The sequence below is a fragment of the Astyanax mexicanus genome, chromosome 1 (assembly GCF_023375975.1).
Source record: "Astyanax mexicanus isolate ESR-SI-001 chromosome 1, AstMex3_surface, whole genome shotgun sequence".
Taxonomy (NCBI): domain Eukaryota; kingdom Metazoa; phylum Chordata; class Actinopteri; order Characiformes; family Acestrorhamphidae; genus Astyanax; species Astyanax mexicanus.
Genome location: NC_064408.1, coordinates 3,334,833 through 3,360,000, shown reverse-complemented (window position 1 = coordinate 3,360,000; position 25,168 = coordinate 3,334,833). Strand labels below are relative to the sequence as shown.

Genomic DNA, 25,168 nt, shown 5'->3' with positions numbered 1-25,168 from the left:
AGAATACTCTGTGTATATATGTATATATATATATGATAATGCGTTTATAAAACCCCTCTGTTATAGAATACTCTGTATATATGTATAGTATTGTATAACAGAGGGATTTTATAAACGCATTATATATATATATATATACATACATAAATATATATATATATATATATATATATTTATGTATGTATATATATATATATATATATATATATATATATATATATATATATAATAATGAAAGATGTTTCGTGATGCTCATTGCTATCTTACACCCCCCCCAACAGTCTATTTTCACTAATACAGGAAAAATACAACTACACTGTAATCACAATCCCTTTTACAAGGGGGTGCGCTCACTAATTACTGATAGTAGCCAGGAAGCCAGTTTTGTCATTCCTGCCGTCGGCAAAATATGAGACGTCTGGCAGGAAATAACAAATAGTTATCTCATCGAATTGAGGAGATGTCAATGTCTATCTATTGTAGTAAAGGAAGACTCAAGTTCCCCAAATATTCTCTAACATTAATATATCTGTTTTTTTTTATTATTTCACCCAGATGAAGATAAATCAGCCTCAGCAGTTGGAGCAAACGGATTCCTCGCCCCCGTGGTGAAATCCCGGACCCTGGGCTCCGACATCAACTACGACTCCGGTGAGCAAGATCCAAAGTGGGAGTTTGACCTGCGGAAGTCCAGCGGCGTCATCGGCGGCAGCCCCGGCGCCAAGCGACGAGGAGCTCCAAATACCTCATCTTCATCTCCACCTCCTCCCCCATCCTCCTCCTCTTCTTCCTCATCTTCTCCCCTGCAGAGGGCGCTCCCCGAGCAACTCAAAGTGTTCAAGGGCGACGACCTCGGAGCGTGCCAGCCCACGTCCCCCAAAAACCGGCGTATGCTGTACTCCGGCTCCGCCCACAACGGTTCCTCCAGGCCCTCGTTTCCGGGCAGCCTGTTCCCGCTGGAGTCGTCTCCGCGGCACCAGCGCAAAGCCCTGAACATCTCGGAGCCGTTCGCCGTGTCCGTGCCGCTGCGCGTCTCCGCCGTCATCAGCTCCAACAGCACCCCCTGCAGGGTGGCGGGGAAAGAGCGGGAGCGGGAACGCTCTCTGGGAGAACGAGCGTTCCTGAAGCCGCGGGAAGCCGGGCCCCCGGAGCCGCACCGCAGCGAGAGCCTGGGCAGCGTCGGCTTCAGGGAGCTGGTGCCCAGCGGCGCCGGAGGCTTCGGGTTCAGGGACAGGGACCGGGCGCTGGGGGGCAGCGCCGGCAGCATTGGGTACAGGGAGTACCCGCTCAGCGACAGCAGCGGCAGCAGCGGATACAGTATCTATAGCAACAGCAGCTCCGTTCCCATGGAGAAGGAGAAGGAGGAGAGCCAATCGCTGGAGAGGGGCACCGGGGACACGCCCCCCGATAGACTGGCACAGGGTAAGTTCAATGTGTGCCAGCTTGTTTGAGTGGGGGGGGAGCGTGACAGCCCATGCAGGTGTGCCGCTCATAATCAGACACAGCATAATTCATAGTGAGTGCTAAACAATTCATAGTGGATATTAAATAATCCATAGTAAATACTAAATTATTCATAGTAGGTACTAAACAATTCATAGTACATATTAGATAATCAATAAGGAAATTCTAAACGATTTCTAGTGGACAATGGATAATTCATAGTGGATATTAGATCATTCATAGTAAATACTGTGAACAATTCATAATGGATAATAGATAATCCATAGTACATGCTAAACAATTTCTAGTTAGAAAATCCATAGTAAATACGGTAAAGAATACATGGTGGATATTAAATTATTCATAGTAAATACCACATTATATATAGTAGATACTGAGCAAATTCATAGTGGATATTAGATAATCCACAGAAAATACTAAACAATTTCTAGTGGACAATGGATATTTCATTGTGGATATCAGAAAATCCATAGTAAATGCCAAATTATGCATTGTACGTACTAAATAATTCATAGTGGATATTAGTTAAAACATAGTAAATACTGTGAACGATTCATAGTGGATATTAGCTCATTCATAGTAATTACCACATTATTCATAGTAGGAATTAAACAATTCATAGTGGATATTAGATCATTTATAATAAATACCACATTATATGTAGTAAACACTGAACAATTCATAGCGGATATTAGATAATCATAAGGAAATTCTAAACAATTTCTAGTGGTCATGGGTAATTCATAGTGGATATTAGAAAATGCATAGTAAATACTGTGAACAATTCATAGTGGATATAATTTCATACATATTATTACCACATTATTCATAGTAAATACTAATCAATTCATAGTGGGTTTTAGATAATCCATAGTAAGTACTAAACAATTTCTAGTGGACAATTGATAATTTATAGTGGATATTAGATCATTCATAGTAAATACTGAACAATTCATTGTGGATCTTAGTAAATCCATAATACATACTGTAAACAATTAATAGTGGATATTAGATAATACATAATAAATACCACATTATTCATAGTAGTTCACATTTCATAGTATATATTAGAAAATCCATAGTAAATACTGTGATCGATTCATAATGGAAATTAGGTAATGCATAGTAAATACTAAACAATGTCTAGTGGAAATTTGATAATTCATAGTGGATATTAGGTCATTCATAGTACATACCACATTATTCATAGTAGGTACTAAACAATTCATAGTGGACAAAGGAAAATCCATGGTAAATACTGTGATCGATTCATAATGGATATTAGGTAATACATAGTAAATACTTAACAATTTCTAGTGAACAATGGATAATTCATAGTGGATATTAGATAAAACATAGTAACAACTGTGAATAATTTATAGTCTATATTAGATAATTCACTGTAAATACCACATTATTCATAGTAGGTACTAAACAATTCATAGTGGATATTTGAAAACCCATAGTAAATACTGTAAAGGATTCATAGCGGATGTTCATTCAAAGTAAATATCACAATATTCATACTATGTACTAAAAAAATTCATAGTGAATATTAGATAATCCATGGTAAATACCAAATTATTACTAAACAATTAATAGTGTTTTTAGGTAATCCATAGTAAGTACTAAACAATTTTTTTGTAGACAATGGATAATTCATAGTGGATACTGAACAGTTCATAGTGGATATCAGAAAATCCATAGCAAATACTGTGAACGATTCATAATTGATAGTAGGTAATCCATAGTAAATACTAAACAATTTCTAGTGGACAATTGATAATTCATAGTGGATATTACGTACTTCATAGGACATACTGTGAACAATTCATAGTGGATTTCAGATCATTCATAGTAAATATGGGTACTAAACAGTTCCTTATTAGATATTGGATTATTTATAGTAATTGCTAAATAATTCATAGTGGACACTAAACAATGCATAATGGATATTGGATAAGCCATATTACATAATGAACAGTTCATAGTGGATATTAGACTATAAAGTTTATAGTAGGAGGGATAAGTGTGTGTGTGTGTATTAGTGTGTGTGTGTATTAGTGTGTGTGTATTACTGTGTGTGTGTGCAGATGTGCACTCTGGCTCCAGCACTAATCCTACATTTAGTGATAATGTGTTTACAGCACTTTCTTTTATTGCAGAATTGATTTCTCTCACTGTAATAAGCTTCACGCAGAAACCCGCCGGGTCCCCAGATCTGCAGTAAACAGTGTTTGTTGTTTAGGGAAGATTAGCCAGATTAGCAAAACATTTGTTGGAAGCATTTGTGCCCAAATGTACCGAAAACAAACACCGTATTTCAGTAGCCCTTAGCCATTAGCCATTAGCCATTATCAGCGCTCTGCTGTAGACTAGAGAACATAGGGCTTGTTTCTGGCGATGAACTCGTTTCTGATGATGAGCTCAATTCTGGTAATGAGCTCGATTCTGGTAATGAGCTCGATTCTGGTAAATAGCTCATGGTTCTGGTGATGAACTTGTTTCTGGTGATGAACTCGTTTCTGGTGATGAACTTGTTTCTGGTGATGAACTCATTTCTGGTGATGAACTTGTTTCTGGTAATGAGCTCGATTGTGGTAAATAGCTCATGGTTCTGGTGATGAACTTGTTTCTCATTTCTAGTGATGAACTCGTTTCTAGTGATGAACTTGTTTCTGGTGATGAACTTGTTTCAGGTAATGAGCTCGATTCTGGTGATGAACTTGTTTCTGGTGATAAACTTGTTTCTGGTAATGAGCTCGATTCTGGTAAATAGCTCATGGTTCTGGTGATGAACTTGTTTTTGGTGATGAACTCGTTTCTGGTAATGAACTCGATTCTGGTAAATAGCTCATGTTCTGGTGATGAACTTGTTTCTGGTGATGAACTCGTTTCTGGCGATGAACTTGTTTCTGGTGATGAACTCGTTTCTGGTGATGAACTTGTTTCTGGCGATGAACTCGTTTCTGGTAATTAACTCGTTTCTTTCAAATAGCTTATGGTTCTGATCTGTCTGCTGTTTCAGGTAAAGACTCTGAGGTGAAGGAACATCTCGCGAGTGTGGAGGTGCCTGACAGTTTAACGTCATCTCAGCCTAAAGCGACGGCAACTCATGAAATGCCTCAATCCACTGGGAAAGAACTGGACACCACAGCAGTGCAGCCCATCCAACCAATCCAACCAAAACCAATCCAACCCATCCAACCAATCCAGCCCAAAACGCTTCAACAACTGGTAAGAGTTAAAATAAAGGCAAATATGGAAACAATCAGCAGAGCAGTGCCAATATTACACGTTATAGCACAAACCTAAAGTGTACTATAGCGATTATACAGTACCACAGTTCCATTACTTATCCACTGTTTATTGAAAGATTTTGAGTTAAAGAGGAGGAGAAAATACAATCTTGTTGGTTATAATCATAAACTGTATATAGCTGGACAGAGCATCGTCTCTCAAAAGTGAAGCCACCACAGGTCGGGCGCCCCCTGCTGTTCGGTTTCAGAAAGCTGTGTTACTCCACCCATCCCCATAGGTTTCAATGTTAAAACAGAACAAATTTCAATCACGTTTTTTTTCCAATATACTGTAATTCTACCTCCTTTATATAAATGCAACAGCTACAGTAGTGTAACCTCTGCTTATATTGTTAAAATTCTATTTCCCCCCAAAATTCGTTTTTTAAAATGTTATTCAGCTCTATTCTAAAAGGTGTGGTTATTGGTGTGTAAAAGGGCTGGTTTACACCTAGCCGGGGTGGGACCAATGACCGTATGGGCGGGACCATAGACTGTGTGAGCTCTGTGGAGGCAGCCCTCAGGGGCGGGGTTATTTAAATGAGTAGGCTGTCTCTCCACAGTCTTTCTCCTTCCTCTGGTCTTCATTTTCATTGAATGAATGGGAATGGAGACACGGCGTCCATCTTTTTCACAGTCTCTGGTTATAACTAACTAATGGTATAGCTAACAGTGGTATAATTAGGATTATAACTCAATTAGAAAAGGTTTTCTCCCTCGTAAACCTGAGATGCTATAATTTGTTTCAGTTCTCTTACAGTGAGCTTTGCAGAACTTTTTACTTTACAGATGTTTTAAACTTTTTGATGATGCTTTGATTGTAGATAAGGGCATCTGAAGGTATTGAATAATGTTTTCTCTTGTCTTTCCCATGTTTAATAGCGAGGAAGAGAAATAGACCTCTGTGTAACGCCATATCTATACCCCAGGCAAACAGGAAGTGAGGAATTACTAATTAAAGGTTCCTAGATACTTTGATCCACTTTGTAAACTACAGTAGAAATGACATGAATGGTTCAAATACATGTATTTCCAAGAAACTGTTAAGGGTGCCCATCATTGTGGGACAGGCCATTTTATAAAAAATATTTTTTATTTAAAAAAAAGAAAAAGGATTTTTAAAAAAAGAAAATCACTTGAGCTGAAGGTTGCTTTTTAAATATTTTTGTCAGAGTGAAATTATGCTTCTGCAATAAAAATAAAATTGAACACATTTTAACTAGGGGTGCCAATAATTATGGGGGGTGCTGTAAGTTAAGTCTACTCAAATCATGAATTATTACCAAGCAAATGAACACACCAGAGTAATCATGAACACATAAACACCTAAAATTGCTAAAACATTGACAAAATTTCAATATGGTGAAACTGAACTGTTTGCAAATGCCTTTAAATTAAATGCTTGTAAATGTTATACTGTGGAGCACAAGAACGTATCAAGGAAAAGTGTGTCTTAAATTGTTATAACATTTAATATTTGCAAATATTTCCAAACTGTACCACCCACATCTAAACTAATGTTCTTTTCTTTTGTATTATAAAGGACATTGCATCAATCAGCCACAATCCATGGCCTGATATGCATCACTCGCTCCAGATTACAGAACCCGAAACAAACCTTTCGGAAGGTCAAACCAAAGCCGGTGGTTTTAAAACCAAAATCGCTGGAAACAACGGTGCTCCTAGTTTTGATCCTCAAGCTAAAAGAAGAAGCAGTTTACCTACTCACCCAGTGTCTTCAAAGGGACATTTCACAGATGTCATGAAAGGTCTGATGGAGCATCATGCAGGTGCTACTGTTTTTAACCCAAAGACAGAGAGTAGCTGGAATTACCTGGACAATCCCGAGGTTAAAAAAGATCACAAGAGTTTGGATTCCTTGGATTCGCTGGACCTGACAGCAAACAAGCTGCATCTCTCGCCTTTCTTTCATTTAAAGGAGACGGATATTCTACAAGACGCCGAGCCGTGGCCTTCCAGTGAAGATACTTCCGGCGTTGATAATTCCAGTGTTGATACAACAAAGCAAAATGAGGTGATCAAAGGACAGTCTTCAGGTTCAAGTGGAGAAATTGAACCTAGTGGGAAAAGCCCTTCAAAGTTTCCAATTGAAGTAAATGTGCCTCAACCGAAGGAGGAAATCCATAGAAAGGACAAGGAGAAGAAGTGTATCAGCCGTATCAGTGTCGATCTGACGTCCAGAGTAAAGGGAAGCATGAAGAGGCTGTCAGAATGCTTGGACGAAAGACGTCCTACCTCGGAAATTTTGCATCATGATGATGAGGACATCTGGGGGAATCACTTGGCTGGACTTGATCAGGTGGAGCCTTGGGAAGACTTGAGCACCACCAAACAATGGGTTACGAGTCCACTCCACTCACCAAAACTGGAAGATCTTTTCCCCATGCTGAAACCGTCAGTGCTAGCTTCAGTATCTGAAAGCAAGGCAACTCAAACAATTGAGCCTAGCAGTGATCTGGAAGACAAGAAGGTCATGAGCGAGGAACCTTTAGGAGGGAATGTCACAAGTTTACCTGAAGAAAGTGCTGCACAGGTCAGAGAACCTGACCCTGCACCCATTAGTCCCTCTGCGAAAGAGGGAAGAAAAGAGCCAGAAGTCGATGAATCTGGTCTTGGTGAATCTGGTCTTGGTGAATCTGGCCTTGGAAAGATCACAGAGATTTTCCTTGGTGCTAACTTTGAAGGAACTGGAGAAACAGAGACTAAAGATATAAAAAATATAAAACCTGAAACTCCCCAGCTTGCACAATCGAAGGCCTCCACTCACCAAGAAGAGGCGTCAAGAATCCCAAAGAGAAATGTTGGCGCTCCGAAACAAAAGAGCTCTGTCTCTTCCCAAAGATTTCACCGACAGATTTCCCACGAGCCCTGCATTGCAGAGAGGAACGAGGAAAACTTTGCGATTGCTCCAAAACACAGACCCTATTCCTTAAACCTGGATCTGGGACACCGATGCATCAGGGACATCTCAAATCGACAGAACCTTGATCTCACTGATAGTTCCTTGTCGCAAAGGGGTGCAATTACGCCTTCTGGGACAGGGCTATCTCTGGAACTCGAGATGTTCCTAAAGGATCGACAAGCGCCCATGCGCCGCAACTCTGCGCCGGTGAGCGTATCTTCCGTTCGCACTGCGTTCATGATCAAGACGTGTCAAGCTAAAGCTGTGCCGGTTATACCTCCGAAGATTCAGTACAGCCAGATCCCGCATCCGGTTCACGAGAAGGGAAGCCACGATCCAGAGAAAAGAACTGGACCTGAAAGGGAACCAGAGAAGAGCAATGTAGAGAAGGCAGATCCTGTACCGCAACTTCAGGTAGTCAAAGATTGCAAAGACTGCAAAGAGGAAAGGGAAAACTGCGAGCCGGTCTTGAGGATCCAATGGCAGCCGTCTCTAGAAAGGCCAACCGAGATCTTTAAGCCAGTACTTACTCCGGATCCTCCAGTGCTGAGAAGGAAACGCTCTGCCAACGGAGACTCGTTCAAGGACTGCCCGAGACCAGAACGCTCCACCTTACTTCAAAGGTCCTCCTTCCGCAATCGCCCAAGGCCTCAAAGCCTCATTCTCTTCAGCCCTCCCTTCCCAATCATGGATTATCATCCGGTGGGGGAAGATGGCAAACTTGTCTTGTCACCCATCAAGAGTCCCACCGAAACCTCGCCTCTCGACGTCTTCACCAAGGAACTTGGTGAGAACCTTAAAACACCAGAAGGCGTAGTCCTAAGAAATAAAATGACTTTGCCCAAGAGCGGACAGAGGCTGGAGACCTCCACGAGCTGCTTTTACCAGCCCCAGAGGAGGTCCATGATTTTCGACAGCAGGAGCAATCGGCAGATAGAGTGATCCTGGTTCCTGAATGTACTTCGTTTTTTCATTGTAGGTCTACTACAGTCATCCTGACTGAACGTTCTAGAAGTAGGTGCCATTTATCGTTGGACATTGTCAGTGCAGGACTTTTCCCAGTTAACATTCTCTTGTAGGGTTCATGGGATTAGCATGGGACCAAGCTGGGCTTCTCAAATGGGTCTCATATAGGACAATAGGTCCAGGAAGTGGACATCCCAGATGAGACCCATGTTTTTAACCCCTCCTGGTCCCCATCGCTAGTACCAACATGGAAGCCATGGAGAAAACCCAAGGAATGTTTTCTCAGTTGGGCGACCCCTACAGGCGCTGCAATAGCATGTTATCTGGGTTAGTATTAATTGTTTTAAAGGAGAACTCTGGTGTAAAATGGAGTTTTGTTGTAGTAAAACATGATAAAAAAGTACTAACCTTTGTTGAATAGCAGCTTTCTGAGATCCATAAATTTGTGCTTTTTGCCTAGCACTCTTTACAATGAGCACTTTGGGGCATATTTTGCCTTAATAAATCACTTTTTACACCGTTATCCAGCTCAAAGTAGCTCCACACCTCCTTAGTAGAATCCGTAGAGCCCTGACATTTAAAACGAGGCATTAATAACTTTAAAAGTGCAGAAGCTTATTAAAAACCACTATTTACATCACATAGGTGTATTAAACACCTTCCTTAGTACAAATAAATGCACTGGGTGCCGGCTGCTACGACAGGGGGCAGGCTATGCTGATTCTATGTATATATATATATGTCTATGTCATCATGTCATTATCAGTACAGTGATGGCGGTGCTCGGAGCTGAAACTAGTGTTATAGGATGTAAACAGTGTTTTTTAATGAGCTTCTTCTGCACTTTTTAAGTTATTAATGCCTTGTTTTAAATGTCAGGGCTCTCCGGATTCTAGCAAAGAGGTGTGGAGCTACTTTGAGCCTGAAGAACGGCGTAAAAAGCCATTTATCAGGGTAAATTATGCCCCAAAGTGGAGGTTGTAAAGAGTGCTGGTCAAAAAGCACAACATTTCTGGATCTCAGAACGCTGTAGGAGAACAGAAGTGAGCTATTTAACAAAGTTTAATGCTTTTTATCATGTTTTACTACAACAAAAGTCAATTTCATGCCGGACTTCTCCTTTAATATGGTGCTCCTGGTGGTGGTAAGGAATGTCGTAAGGAACATGGCATGATCCTGAAGTGGCAAAGATCCATAAAAATCTGTTATATCAGACATACATATACACTATATGTCCAAATGTTTGGGGACACCCCTACTAATGAACTAAGTTACTTAATTTAGCTACTTTACTGTACACAGATGTTCAAATCCACACATATGCATAACTCGTGTAGGCCCTTGTAGAATAGTAGAGAAGCATTGCCAGTAGAATACCTAGAATACAGGACCATTTGGAGAAGATCTGTGTGAACCCATCGACACCAGGCTAATGCTAGTCATGGTTTAGAGGTCTATAAAACACCCAATTTGAGCAGCATTGAATGAATGGAATGAATCATAGTTCTTGGTCCTGTACTGTAATCGTGGACGATTTGGGGAAATCATGCACTTTTCCTCTGAATGCAATCAAATCTTCACAGTTAGTATACATATTAATATAGAAAATCTAATAGAAAACCTAGAAAGCCTTCTCTGGACAGTAGAAAGCAGAAGAAAACCCTTTTAAATACCCTTGATTTCAGAAGATACAGTGTCAGAAAAACACACTGGCAGAAACATCCACTGGCAAAAAACTAGACAAAATATGTGTAAATTGTTATATGTGCTTATATTAAGCCAATAAATCTGCCAATGGGGAAAACATTTTTTTCTTAACGAGATTTCTTAAAATACGCTCAAAAACAAAGTCTCAAAATGATTGAAGTAAGCAAAAAAAAAATCAAGCAAAAATCACAGATTTTATTGGCTTAAATTTAGACACAAGATTCAGAATAAGTTCACTGCAAAAAATCCATTGGCAAAAACTAGACGAAATATATGCAAATTAAGACAAATACATGTATTCTAAGCAAAAAAAAAAATCTGCCAATGGGGAAAGCGAAATTTTCTTAGTAAGATTTATTACAAAAAGCAACGGCAAAGTCTCAAAATGAGTGAAGAAACACCTAAATCAAGCAAAAAATCACTGTTTTTGGACACAAGAATCAGAATCTGGATTTTGAGTTCAAATTACTTAAAATAAGGTACAAATTCTAAGTAAGAATGATTAAGATAATTATCCCTAAAATAAGCAAAATAATCTAAAACTTACGCAATGCTTAGTAAGACAAAAAGTCTCATCAGAGAAGAAAATAAGATTTATTGCCTTAAATTTAGATTTAGTTTTTTTGCAGTGTTGAACTTGTGCTTTTTTATTTTTTTTTTAGTTCTAACTACTTAAAATAAGGTGAAAATTCTAAAACTGATTAAATTCCTTACTCCTAAAATAAGCATTGTACATTTAGTAAAGCAAAAATAAGATTTCTCAACATAAAATTGCTTAGATTTATAAAGAGCAGGTGTCCCATTACTTTTGATCATATAGTGTAATTCACACTAAATATATTATATTAAGCAAATATATCTGCCAACAAAGTCTCAAAATGATAAAAGTAAGACTTACAGTAAATAAGTTGAACTTTCTTCTTAAAATAACCAATCACAAAGTATCAAAATGAATAAAGTAAGACTTAAATCAAGCCAAAATTCCTTATTTTGTGGGTTAAATTTATACAGAAAAATCAGAACAACTTGACTCGTGACTTTTTGTGTTTATTTTGAGTTTAAATTCCCAAATTTAGTAAAGCAATTTTACACAAAACAATGCTTATTAAGACAAAAATTCTTATCAGAGAAAAGTAAGGTAAAATAAGGTACAAATTCTAAGTAATAATGATTAAGATAATTAATAAATCCCTAAAATAAGCAAAATAATCTAACACTTACACACAATGATTAGTAAGATAAAAAGTCTTTTTTTTAGTTCTAACTACTTAAAATAAGGTGAGAATTCTAAGACTGATTAAATTCTTTACTCCTAAAATAAGCCTTGTACTTTTAGTAATGCAAAAATAAGATTTCTCAACATAAAATTGCTTAGATTTATAAAGAGCGGGTGTCCCATTACTTTTGGTCATATAGTGTAATCCACACTAAATGTCTCGACAGTATTAAATCTCAAAAATCTGCGTATTTCAGATCCGTTTCAGGGATTTTTTCTGGGAGTTAAAATGCAGTTGGATGACTCTGGAACAAAAAGAGTTAGAGCAGGTTATTATAATACTTATATTATACTTATATTATTAATATAAGTATTATCCTGAATGATGAAACACACCTACCTATAGTATTATTTTATATTGTGTCAAAACAGGGAGATAAAAGGGGATGGAAATTTTCATTTTAAAAGCCATTTAAAAGCCATTTAAAAGCCATTTTAAAAGCCATTTTTCTGTTTTCCTTTTTTATTTTCAATTTCTTTGTACATATAAAATGTGCCAAAATTCACCAAATATTCAGTGTTGTTATAATAACATGGCAGTTTGTTTGAATGTCTTGATGCACCATAGTAAAATGGACTTATGAGTCAAAGTACTGATTCACATTTTATTTGATTTTATTATTATTAAAATTTTTTACATTTCTTTTATTATTCAAGTTACTGTTGTTATTTTAATTATTGATTATTGATTATTGTTGCTGCTTCTTCTTTTAGCTTGAAACCTTCGATTTTCCAAATGTATTAAAATTAGAGCTTAAAAACTTAACAAAAAATGCTCTAAATGTGTCGAAACGTTCAAAAAATACATTTTATTGTACAAAAAAAAAACTGCCATAAAATTTAAACAAACGTATATTTATTTATGCAATCTATGCAACTTATGTCTAATGACTTATGAAGACAGTTTCCTCTGTTGTATAATATATATATATATATATATATATATATATATATATATATATATAATAAAAAAAAAACGTGTAAATTTTTGATTTTTTGATTTGCCAAAAAAAAAGCCTTTCTGTAGAGAACGGATTATTTTGTGAATGAAAGTGTTGGATTATTTCTGGCATTGCTGAAGGTTAAGTGGTTGAACACTGACATGCCAAAAGTCATGGGACGAATGGGAACGGGAACTGGTATGGTGTCCCATGACTTTTGCCACATGCCGTGGAAGCTAAAGAACGCTGCACTGAGCTGTGTGGTTCAGTGACGTATAATGTACTGTAGTACTGTACTTACTCTATATACTGCTGTCCCATGACTTTTGGCATATCGGTGTATATGTGCGGAACTGATGTTTATTTGGTTATTGAGAGAAAACGAGATAAAGAAAGATGGACTGATGATATAAAAGTTAAGGAAAGTGACGTTTGGCAGAAAGTGAGAAAGAAAACGTTGTTCTCCAGACTGTACATTAAATAAGTTCTGGTTTTACGGCGGATTTTGTTAATAACTGTAACCAAAGAACACTAACTTTGTAATCTATATTTTTTGTATCACTCAAAGTGGATTTATCATATGCATCCGATGTATCAAAGCAAAATAAATATACTTAAAACATACCGTGTTACATGTGTGTCAATGTTAAATATACAGCTTCATTCAAAGGTTTACCCACCTGTTTCACTCATAATAATATTAATCATAATAACAGCATATTTAAAATAAAAGTATATAAAGCATGTTAATGGATATGTGCAATACAAAAGTAATATATTTGCTGGAGAAAATGATAAATCTCCTGTGTGAAGGTTGGAGTTTGTGTATAAACTGTGTATTACGATACACGATACAAAAATAGTAATAAAGTAAGTAAAGAAAGAACATTGGATAAGATGGAATGAAATTAAGGTCAGTCAATCCAGAAAATCTCAAGAATTTTGAAAGCTCAAGAAACGTTATGATGGAACTGGCACTCATCAGGACCACCACAGGAAAGGAAGAGCAAAAGCCATCTAAATGGTTTGTTTTTAACACTTTTTTTAACAAGTTACTACATGATTCCTTATGTGTTCCTTCATAGTCTGATAGATCACTTCACTATTCATTTACTTTGTTATAAATAAAATAAATTAAATTAAATAAAAACCCTGGATAAGAAGGACTGGTTCTGTGAATATGGACCAAGGGCATCATTTAGAACAATAGACGCATTTTAAACATGTTTATTTGTGGTTGTATGAAGCCGGGATCTCACTGTTTGCTTATTTCTGTAGTGAGATTAGTTTAAACTGGCGCATTAATGCAGCATTAAAATGCAGATATGCAGATGCGAGCAGTGTTTCTCAAACAAATATGAAAATAAGAAACGGGCAGCGTTCCAAATCAATCAAATGTAAATCTCTGGTGGACATTAGATTTGGGATTCAATTAAGCAGTGACAGCTCTGATGAGATGAAACAGGGAAACCATTAAAAGCTTTCTTCACATCTTTCATTTTTTTACTTATTTTTTCAGCATCGGACTGATCAAAAATGACAATCAGGCATTAAAAAAATAAGATGCAGAATATTTATTAATTAAAAGTAGCTCAAAAAAAATTTACAGTAATAATGCATTCTAGAGCTGCACTTCAATATATATATATATATATATATATATATATATATATATATATATATAATATAATATATATATTAGTTTAATTGTATATATACTCTGGAATATAATGAAGAGGAAGATGGATGATCACAAACCATCAAACCACCAAACTGAACTGCTTGAATTTTTACACCAGGAGTAAAGCAGCATAAAGTTATCCAAAAGCAGTGTGTAAGACTGGTGGAGGAGAACATGATGCCAAGATGCATGAAAAAAAAACTGTGATTAAAAACCAACCAAGGTTATACCAACATATTAAAACATTAATATTAATATGAACTTGTTTTATTTGCATTATTTGAGGTATTTCAGTCATTTCTCATTTTCTGCAAATAAATGCTCTAAATGAGAATATTTTTATTTGGAATTTGGGAGAAATGTTGTCTGTAGTTTATAGAATAAAATAATAATGTTCATTTTACTCAAACATAAACCTATAAATAGCAAAATCAGAGAAACTGATTCAGAAACTGAAGTGCTCTCTTCATTTTTTCATTTCATTTCAGTGCTCTCTTCATTGCTTTTTTTTGCACTAAATAAAGCTTTTAGAGATATTTTTGGTTCTGCTCATTTTGTTTTCCGGCACTCAGAGGGAGCACAATTGGCCCTGCTCCCTCTGGGTGGGTACAGTACAGTAGATGGCGCTCTTTCCCCTCATCACTCCTAGGGTGATGTGGATCAGCACAGGGCGTCTGTGAGCTGATGTATCAGAACCGAGTCGCTGCGCTGCTTTTCTCCGAGCGTTAGCGCTGTAATGCTACTCGGCAATGCAAAAGCATCAGCAGCAGTTCAAAAAGAGGCGGAGTCTGACTTCACATGTATCAGAGGAGGCATGTGCTAGTCTTCTTAACCCTCTTGGTGTGTTGGGGGGCATCACTAGTGATAGGGGGAGTCCTAATGAGTGGGTTGGGTCATTGGCCGTGGACATAGACAAGGTATACAGTCATGTGAAAAAGTTTGGGCGCCCCTATTAATCTTAATCATTTTTAGTTGTAAATATTTGGGTGTTTGCAACAGTGTTTGATATATCTAATAACTGACCGGTGCAAAAGTACGGGCACCCTTATCATTTTATTGATTTGAATACTCCTAACTACTTTATACTGACTTACTGAAGCACAAAATTGGTTTGGTAACCTCATTGAGCTTTGAACTTCATAGCCAGGTGTATCCAATCATGAGAAAAGGTATTTAAGGTGGCCAATTGCAAGTTGTTCTTCTATTTGAATCTCCTCTGAAGAGTGGCATCATGGGCTCATCAAAACAACTCTCAAATGATCTAAAAACAAAGATTGTTCAACGTAGTTGTTCAGGGGAAGGATACAAAAAGTTGTCTCAGAGATTTAACCTGTCAGTTTCCACTGTGAGGAACATAGTAAGGAAATGGAAGACCACAGGGACAGTTCTTGTTAAGCCCAGAAGTGGCAGAACAAGAAAAATATCAGAAAGGCAGAGAAGAAGAATGGTGAGAACAGTCAAGGACAATCCACAGACCACCTCCAAAGAGCTGCAGCATCATCTTGCTGCAGATGGTGTCACTGTGCATCGCTCAACAATACAGCACACTTTACACAAGGAGAAGCTGTATGGGAGAGTGATGCGAAAGAAGCCATTTCTGCAAAAACACGCCACAAATTATATTTATGCTTTTGCATAAATTAAATGAGTGAATGAATGAAATAAAATAGCTTCTTTCGCTGCATGGTATATAATATATATATATATAGTGCAACAGACTGATCTACACTGATTAGAACTAGGCTTCGCTAAATGTACAGAATAGAAGAATTGAATGATCCTGAATTAAAATGAACAATAGCAGCCGATTCTACAGCTCCGTGCTGAAATACAGTCTGTATTGTTGTTTAATCCAGCAGGCCGGACAGACGTGCCTCTGTTTCAGCCCCGTGTTTTGGCTCTTCTTAAATCAGACAGAAAGGATGTACTTAACTGGGCTTTATGTGTCGCAGCTGAAACAGCAGATGCAGCTTCAAAGGCGAGGATGATGACCAGAGTGATACACTGAAAAGAAGAAGCTCCTACAAACAGACACTTCCTTTACTCCTCCAGCCAAAAGCCCCTCATCAGATCTGAATACCAGCTTTCCCTCCGCCTGAGCCAACGCACCGCCGGTTCCTCACCAACACACCACTTTCATCACCTTCAGAGACCCACCTGCACGCCAAGCTCACAATACAACACCTTATTACAGCCTGCTTTTATTTATTTTACACTTCCTCTTAACACATTCCACCAAAAACCCTGTTTAAAACGTTATTCGGAATGATTCTAGTGCTTAGAAATTCAGAATAGAGCCAGAAATTAAATATATATAGTAGATTTTATACTTATACAATATAATATGCTTATCATTTTTATACATAATTTCAAATATTTAAATATACACTCCCCTGTAAGACCAATCCTTTTATTTCTGCTGTAGACTGAAAACAATACAAATATCCTGGAGAATAAAGTCGTCACTGGTGTACTAAGTAACAGAAGTTGAACAGGTAGATTAAGAAGAATGTAATACAACACACACTAATATATCCTGCATTTATTTATTTTATAATTCCTGTTAACAGATTCCACCAAAACCCCTCTAGTGCTTAGAAATTCTGCCTTAAACTTATATTAAAATATATGGAAGATTTCAAATATACTTATATCTTTTATATATAATTTCATGTATTTAAATATACACTCCCTTCCAAAAGTATTGGAACTGTGAGACCAATCCCTTGATTTCTGCTGTAGACTGAATACAGTAGAAATGTCCTGAAGAAGAAAGTCATCACTGATGTACTAAGTAACATGTCGAACAGGTAGATCAAGGAAAACTAACCTGCATGCCAAACTCAGCCCCCTGCTGTTATACATTATAATACACAAACTAATATATCTTGCATTTATTTATTTTATACTTACTGTTTACCGATTCCACCAAAACCCCAGTTTAACACGTTATTCTAGGCGATTTTTATGCTTGAAAATTCTGCTTTAATCCCAAATGTAAATATATACAGTTAATTTTAAACATACATATAACGTTATATTTACTTTTATATATTTAAGTAAACAGTATTGGAACAAAATTATTGGAACTGTGAGATCAATCCCTTGATTTCTGCTGTAGACTGAAAACAGTACAAATGTCCTGAACAAGAAAGTCGTCACTGGTGTACTAAATAACAGATGTTGAAAAGGTAGATTAAGGAAAAACAACCTGCATGCCAGACTCAGCCCCCCTGCTGTACCACAACACACTTGAATATATCCTGCATTTATTTATTTTACACATCATATTAACATATTCCTCAAAAAACACAGTTAATTCTAGTGCTTAGAAATTCTGCTTTAAACCCAAATAGAAATATACACAGTAGATTTTAAATATTTCTGCTGTAGAATGAAAACAGTACAAATGTCCTAAATAAAACAGTCATCACTGGTGCACTAATATATACTGAGTTCATTTATTTAAAATATATATAAAACATATATAAAAATAAACATTTAAGCTAGCAAAAATCAAATAAGTGAGAAAAATTAGCAAATGAAGCTAGCTATTGACCAACATACATAGCTAACTAGCTATGTATGCTAGCTAACTAGCTAGCAATACAACCACTAACACAAGCACATATACGTGTATAGAGTAATGTTACTCTAGTCTACCCTACACTAAACTGATGATATTATCAACTAAATGTCTCCAATAATAATAATAATAATAATAATGTATGTTTTTCAAAGCAACCCTAACACACTAAAGTAAATGTTTTTAAATTTTCAAACTTGTTTTATTGAGTTGTGCTGGTAATTAAAGTAGATTTCAAATATACTAATAACTTTTATACATCATTTTATATATTTAAATAGACACTCCCCTTCAAGAGTATAGGAACTGTGGGACCAATCACTTGATTTCTGCTGTACACTGAAATCAGTACAAATGTCCTGAAGAAGAAAGTCGTCACTGGTGTACTAAGTAACAGATGTTGAACAGGTAGATTAAGAAAAACCCACCTGCTGCTATACAATATAACACACACTAGATTAATATATATTATATATATAACAAAGCAACACTAACACAATAAAGTTGGCAACAATCTTTTTATTTTGTTGGCTAAAAAAACATTTTTACTTTTATTTTAGCTGTAAGCTCTTTAAACTTGTTTTATTGATTTTACTGGTAAGTTTACTTAACATTATCATTTTTTTTTTTCATTTTTTAAAATGTACAAACCTAGATTCTGATACATGTACAGCAAAATAAAAGTCCAAGTACATGTAGAAAGAGTATAAGGTCTGGAGATCTGGGGTTGCCGTGGTCTTCACTGAGGGCTGTAGAGTTTTAGTTCATTATTTAGAGTTTTTATCTTTATGGTTTGACTCGTCTCGATCGCTGATCATCTTCTGAACCTGTAGAAGCAGTAAAGAACATCTGATTCCTGCTAAAATTATTCATCACAACACCTTTCAGAAATCAATATTTGGTGGAAGAATTCTGGTTTTTAATCACAGTTATTTTTATGCATCTTGGCATCATGTTCTCCTCCTCCACCAGTCTTACACACTGCTTTTGGATAACTTTATGCTGCTTTACTCCTGGTGCAAAAATTCAAGCAGTTCTGTTTGGTGGTTTGATGGCTTGTGATCATCCATCTTCCTCTTGATTATATTCCAGAGGATTTTAATTTAGTAAAATCAAAGAAAATCATCAATTTTAAGTGATCTCTTTTCCCAGATCTGTATACTTTCAGGGTTAACTCTGAAGTGGGAGTGTACTCAATGTTTTCATACATGATAATATCACCAATGATTATGTATTGTGATATTGCAATATTCTTGAAAGCAGTGTATTTTGTATTTTTTTTTAGCTTTTTACTTAAAGCTAAAGTAGTTTTTACTTTAGTTGTTTATTTCTGCAGTTTTTATGCTGCACTAAATATGAACAACTTTTGTTTTGTGGTCGATTTTTATTGTTATATTACATTTTGTTTGGTTTATTATTATTACTATATTATTATACTATTATTAATAAGATTGTTAGTAAGTTACTGTTTAAAAAATAGACACTTTTTTGTTTCCAATGAATGCATAAAATTTAATGAATGAATAAAATGTATTAAAATTATTTTAAAAAAAAATCAACATTTTGTTACATTGCCAAAAATATCGTTATCGCAAAAAATACCTTGATATATCATGATAGTATTTTAGAGACATATCACCCACGCTATTATTTCGAAGTCAAGAAAATTATAGTTTTTAAAAAATGCAATTTTAGCTCTAAGAATGGTCTCTTTGAGAGAAATGTTCAAATATAAATTTATTCAAAAGAAAATTTAAATTATTCATATATTTTCCTAATTATAAAATTACTAAAAAAAAAGAGCTTATCTGTTACAATTTTCCTTTCTTAGTCATTTTGCTGAATCCCTGCTGATTTTTATTTTAACAATTATATGCAGATAATGATAAAGTATAAAATATAGTATCAGTCAAAAGTTTGGACACACCTTCTCATTGTAGATTAAGCAATGTAGATTAATATTATATACATGAAAAGCAATTAAAGATCCACTAAACCCTAAACCTTTTTTTTTTCATTAATAGCTAAAATGTGTTTTTTTGAAGCAATAAAATACCATAAAAATACCAGAGAAACTAATCCTGTCCAGATAGGGCTTATTATTGTGTGTTTTTATCCTCTGTGATTTTATTCCAGTCCAGAACAATCATGTACGTGTTTTTTATCTCAGATGTCCTCTGATAAAAAAAAAATACAGGTTGAATTATCTACTGTTTTTCGCTGAACTCCTGTAATCGTGGTCCTCCAGTAATTTTAGTCCCGTCCGGACGCACATCTCTGAGTTTCGTCTCCTCGCGGTTAATAAAATAGATATTTGTCCACTGCCACGCACCGTAATTACACTTTGGGCGCGCCATGGTTTCCACGGAGATCCACGTTAAAAACACAACAGCGAGTGGAAATGGAGGAGCTACTGAACTCATGTGACCGAGAAAAACAGCCTAAAAACTCACTGGTCCTCCTGTTATTTATATTGCAGTCCGGATGCAGGAGCTTTATCACTGAGTAGAAGTGAAAAAAATATTTTTCACAGACGTCCCCCTGAGAAACTGAATATTCGTCTGAATATTAAATATATAAAAAATGTAAATCTGTACCTGCTGTAGTAGGAACTGCAGGGGGTCGTCCGGACGATCGTACACCAGCCGTTCTGTGATGTCCTGATAAACAGATAAACCTGAAGATGAGTCGAGAAACGTAACTGAGGCCTGTCCTGCAAAACCAGGTCTTAATGACTGTATCCATAAAAATACATATAAAATATATATCAGTGTGTTTTTTAATGCATCACATTATCTTATATATTATTATCTTATATATGATATAATATTAAACTTATCATTTTTAAGGGCGCTCTTATTTTTTTCCAGAGATGTATATATATATTTATCCTCTAAACCACAAAGTATGTATTTTTAAGGACATTTACACTCATTTTATTAATTACTGACAGTTAAATCCATTTTTATTCTATTTTTATTGTAAAAGTAGAGTGTAATAACCAAAGAAAAAGTGTTTTGTTGCCTGAGGGCAACACCATGCCATGTAGGCTTAATACTCCTAAATGCTCTAAGAGCTTCCTAATTAACACTCCCCAAGATTCAATTTACCAAATTGAAAACCTCTGGAATATAATCAAGAGGAAGATGGATGATCACAAGCCATCAAACCACCAAACTGAACTGCTTGAATTTTTACACCAGGAGTAAAGCAGCATAAAGTTATCCAAAAGCAGTGTGTAAGACTGGTGGAGGAGGAGAACATGATGCCAAGATGCATGAAAAAAAACTGTGATTAAAAACCACCAGGATTATTCCACCAAATATTGATTTCTGAACTCTTAAAACTTTATGAATATGAACTTGTTTTTTTCTTTGCATTATTTGAGGTCTGAAAGCTCTGCATCTTTTTTTGTTATTTCAGTCATTTCTCATTTTCTGTAAATAAATGCTCTAAATGAGAATATTTTTATTTGTAATTTGGGAGAAATGTTGTCTGTAGTTTATAGAATAAAACAACAATGTTCATTTTACTCAAACATAAACCTATAAATAGCTAAATCAGAGAAACTGATTCAGATTTTTTTAACTGTAGGATTGCAACATTAAGATGTAATGTAGTAGTCAAAATATTCAGTAGTACATGCTAAATTTGAATTCATTTCTTTTTGCAAATATGTAGAAATGTTTAAAATTTAAAATTGGAAATTTAGAGAAATTAGAAATTTCATCATTCAATTATCCAAAAATAACATTTACTATTTGTTGTACTGTATTGATTTTATTCATACATCGTACCATCAAGTTTTAAGCATTTCTATTGGATCATTCATTATGACATCATGATACAATACGTAGAACAACTGCCAGTTTCACATAATGTAAAAAAAGTGTTCTAACCTCATAATGTTGCCCTGAAAACTCTTCAACTATTTTAGCTTAGTAAATGGAAATAAAATATGTCTGTAAAACAGCCCAAATTACATAATTACATTTCTATTGGTCCATTCATCACCTCATCAAATTCTGATACGACAGAAGGAACACCTGCCAGATTTACATTAAGACAAAAAGTGAGAAAAAATGGCAAAAATGGAGATACAAGGTTTTGTCAGACAGTGACAATATATAGCAATAGCAGTTAACTGTAAGTGGAATTAAACTAGAATTGAAATATCTAAAAACACAAATTGGTAAACTATATTAATTCTCAGTCTGTTTTAATGCCTGAATTTTTATACATTTATATAATTATTTCTCTACATTTCACAGCAAGAGAAATAAGTACTGATTTGTACTTAAACGAGTAAATAAATATGTATTTAAGGCTGTACCTTATATTGAGGTACAATATATATATATTGAATAGCATACAAAGTCAAAGTCTTTTTTTGTACCTGTGTTTTTTTGTACAGGTAAAGATTATAATCATTATTATTAACTGAATATGTGTCAAGAACTTGATGATCCAGAATTACCTGGCTTTCAAATAAAAATATATATAATAAAAATATATTTATTGTTTTTTAGTACAGTGATACAGAATACTCAATGTATATTTCAGCTGATTAAATGGTACAAATCTGTATTTTCTGCTGTTAGAAAAGACTTTATACAAATCTGTCCCTGTTAAGACCAATATTATACCTTTTAGGGAACAATTATCAAAAGTGTACCTTTGAATTTTAGTGTGAAGAGATTAGAAAAATAAAGCCATTAAAAATAAAACTTACATCAACTAGGTTAAAAACAGTGTGTTTCTTTTTTGCTCTGATATAAAGTGGCTACTTGTAATGCCTCTAGAAGCTCCGAATGATTATAGACACTAATTCTAAACCATAGTTTTGCAAATATTGTGCATTAAAATAATATAATAGTATTTTATCACGTTAAGACATTATCAATTCCAGGATCAGAACTGTTGGGTATAAACTCTGAGTATACACTTCAATCAGAACAATAATTATAAAGACTTAAGAGTATATACTGTTTAATAAATATACTCTTCTATAGCTATGCATTGTTGTCCCGATACTTATGGATTAACCCTTTTATATATATTTTTGTTTTCGAGTGTTTTCTTGCACAGAACACTAATTGAGACGTGTTGTTAATCAGAACAGATAATATAATATGAGATAAATGAGCCGATAAAAAAGTTTATAAGCCAATTAAACAATAGGTTAACTCTGCCAAAAAGCCAAAGAGGCTAATTAAAATAGATAGAATAGACAGTAGACATAGAAAACACTAGTTTAGTTATTTTAGTTAAGTGAATTAAATGTTAATATAGATTTTACATCATAATCATAATATTAGAGTCTTCCTTTGTGTGCATTACAGACAGAAAACTTTATTATTTAACATTATTATTATTATTAAATTCATATTTTTCCATCACTGGCACATAATTCAGGTCTGAAAGGGTTAAGAAGACAAATGTTGTAACGTAACAGGATAGGGCTGGAAATTTGAGATGTTACACACTAAAAAACAGAAGTACCATATAAGTATTTCTTGTACTTAAAAGTACACTTTTCATACTTGTACTCTCAAAGGTATAATATTGTTTTTATAGGGTCAAATATGTTTCCTCTGAAGTAGAAAGTCTTTTTATAACAGCAGGAAACAAAGATTTGTACCATTTAAGCAGCTAAAAGGTACATTCGGTATTCTGTTTCACTGTACGAATAAACAATATATTTATGTATATATTTGATTTATACATTTTCCATATGAAAACCAGACAGTTTTGGATGATCATGTTTTTGACACATATTCATGAGATATTTAGAAGTCTTTCACTGAAAGGTACTCTATTGTACATATATATATATATATATAATATAAATATTGCTTAATTTCCTACATGATCAATAAAGTATCTATCTATCTATCTATCTATCTATCTAGCAACAAGCTTTTTACTCTTTTCAGAACAAATCTGTACTTATTTATTTTTTACTTATTCTTTGTGTGTTACTTCATTTGTATTAAACTGATCATCACCATGCTAACTAATATCACTATAATAATAAATAATAAGATGAAATAAATGTATTTTCTTACCTGGAATATCTGAAGGATGTTATGGCTTTCCAAATATCTTACAGAGCTCTGATAAGGGTCCACATGGGCCTGGGTGGGTCGGGCCGTTCGCACTGTTTCTGTTGTGTCTGAGTCCTCCATGCTCAGAAAGTAAAAAAAAAGAGAGAGATCTTTTGTCTGTGAAATGAAGAAAGAAATATAAATAATAATTAAAAAAAACCTTTCTTGTGAAGAAATTACAATTTCCTCTAATTTCCCAGCTAAAATAAATTTTAATTTGCTTGGGAAAAATTTTAACTAAACTAACAAACCTAAGAAACGAAACAAAAACACTCTACCAACTACACTACCCTACCTTTTAGAGGACTGTTCTGAGTTTAAGTCTGAATTAAACGCAAAAACTCGTAAGAAAAAGTGCGTAACTCGGTCAGTATCCTCAGTTTGGCTTTGAGGGGTTTGTTTTAACGTCTGAAAAGTCATCCCGTAACCCCTGGCAACCGCACGCGAGAGACTCGGGGGGTGACGTCATTTTCTGTTATGAGACACAATGGCAGCGACTGAATTTGGACCACTGTTTTTTTTTTTCCTTCACCCCTCTCGTATTCTCACAAGCCCCGCCCACATCTCGCTGCGATTGGTTCGTCGCTACGAGCCCCCTGCGCTGGGATTGGCTGTTACGTTCATCACGAGCAGCCCTTCGTTCTAAAGTATGAAAAAAAAAAGATGAACGTGAGGGACGGGGCGGGCGGGGCGGAGCTAACTGCGCATCAGGATTACAGAGCAACCAATAGGGACAGGGAGAGGGGCGGGGCTTGATCGGAAAACGGATGTTATTAAAAATTAACTCTATAACTATACGCGGTTTAATGCGGTGGTGGAAAACGTTCCGTCGTACTTCATGAGGATTTTTTTTTCATTTAATATTATTAATGTATGTAATGTATGATTTTTTCAAAAAGCTGTATGTAACTAGGAGTAGCGATTGTTGTTTTTTTTTATCAAGTTTTAATTATAATCTATATACTAATAATTTAAGTATAATCATTTTGTATAGTTTGAAAATTAACTCCTTTTCATGTTTTATTCTTATATTATATTTTATTTTCATTTTTATTGTTTTTTAATTCGTCTTTTCTTAGTATTTTTTCATCTTTAAAGCACTTAGAATGACTGTTGTATGAAAAGTACTATATGAATAAACTTGCCTGGCCTTGCCTTTTAACCTCCACCAACATCCACAACGTCCCAGCGCTGATACTTGATACTAGCGCCTAATAA

The 25,168-nt window shown here is 35.3% G+C and overlaps 2 protein-coding genes across 6 annotated transcripts in view; one reads left to right on the top strand and one right to left on the bottom strand.

Annotated features, from left to right (window-relative positions):
- Window positions 1-12,053, top strand: part of arhgap31 (Rho GTPase activating protein 31) — a 57,704-nt gene extending 45,651 nt beyond the window's left edge. The window contains exons 10-12 of the mRNA XM_049465210.1: window positions 556-1,422; window positions 4,493-4,701; window positions 6,307-12,053. Of these exons, the coding sequence (XP_049321167.1) occupies window positions 556-1,422; window positions 4,493-4,701; window positions 6,307-8,628 (3,398 nt within the window). The 3' untranslated portion in view covers window positions 8,629-12,053. The remainder of the gene's footprint in view (window positions 1-555; window positions 1,423-4,492; window positions 4,702-6,306) is intronic.
- Window positions 12,054-18,344: 6,291 nt separating this feature from the next.
- Window positions 18,345-24,489, bottom strand: tex55 (testis expressed 55). 5 transcript variants are annotated; one of them, XM_022666397.2, is made up of 4 exons: window positions 24,246-24,489; window positions 23,912-24,032; window positions 20,441-20,520; window positions 18,345-18,670 (listed from the first exon to the last, which is right to left on the bottom strand). In XM_022666397.2, the coding sequence occupies exons 1-4, from the start codon at window positions 24,368-24,370 to the stop codon at window positions 18,658-18,660; spliced, it is 339 nt and encodes a 112-aa protein (XP_022522118.2). In that variant the 5' UTR covers window positions 24,371-24,489; the 3' UTR covers window positions 18,345-18,657. The 5 variants fall into 5 exon arrangements, 4 of the variants coding, with proteins under 4 accessions (XP_022522118.2, XP_022522117.2, XP_049321655.1 ...); XM_022666396.2 differs by having other exon boundaries at window positions 20,441-20,503; window positions 24,246-24,476; XM_049465698.1 differs by having other exon boundaries at window positions 20,441-20,503; window positions 23,912-24,067; window positions 24,246-24,465.
- Window positions 24,490-25,168: the final 679 nt, after the last annotated feature.

What these genes read in the sequence shown, in the direction of transcription:
- tex55 (XM_022666396.2), bottom strand. Translation starts at nt 24,370, where the DNA reads ATGACTTTTCAGACGTTAAAACAAACCCCTCAAAGCCAAACTGAGGAT. An exon ending in TCAGAACAGTCCTCTAAAAG is followed by an intron (nt 24,033 to 24,245) that starts GTAGGGTAGTGT and finishes TTACTTTCTGAG; the next exon opens with CATGGAGGACTCAGACACAA. An exon ending in TGCAGTTCCTACTACAGCAG is followed by an intron (nt 18,671 to 20,440) that starts GTACAGATTTAC and finishes CTGCTTCTACAG; the next exon opens with GTTCAGAAGATGATCAGCGA.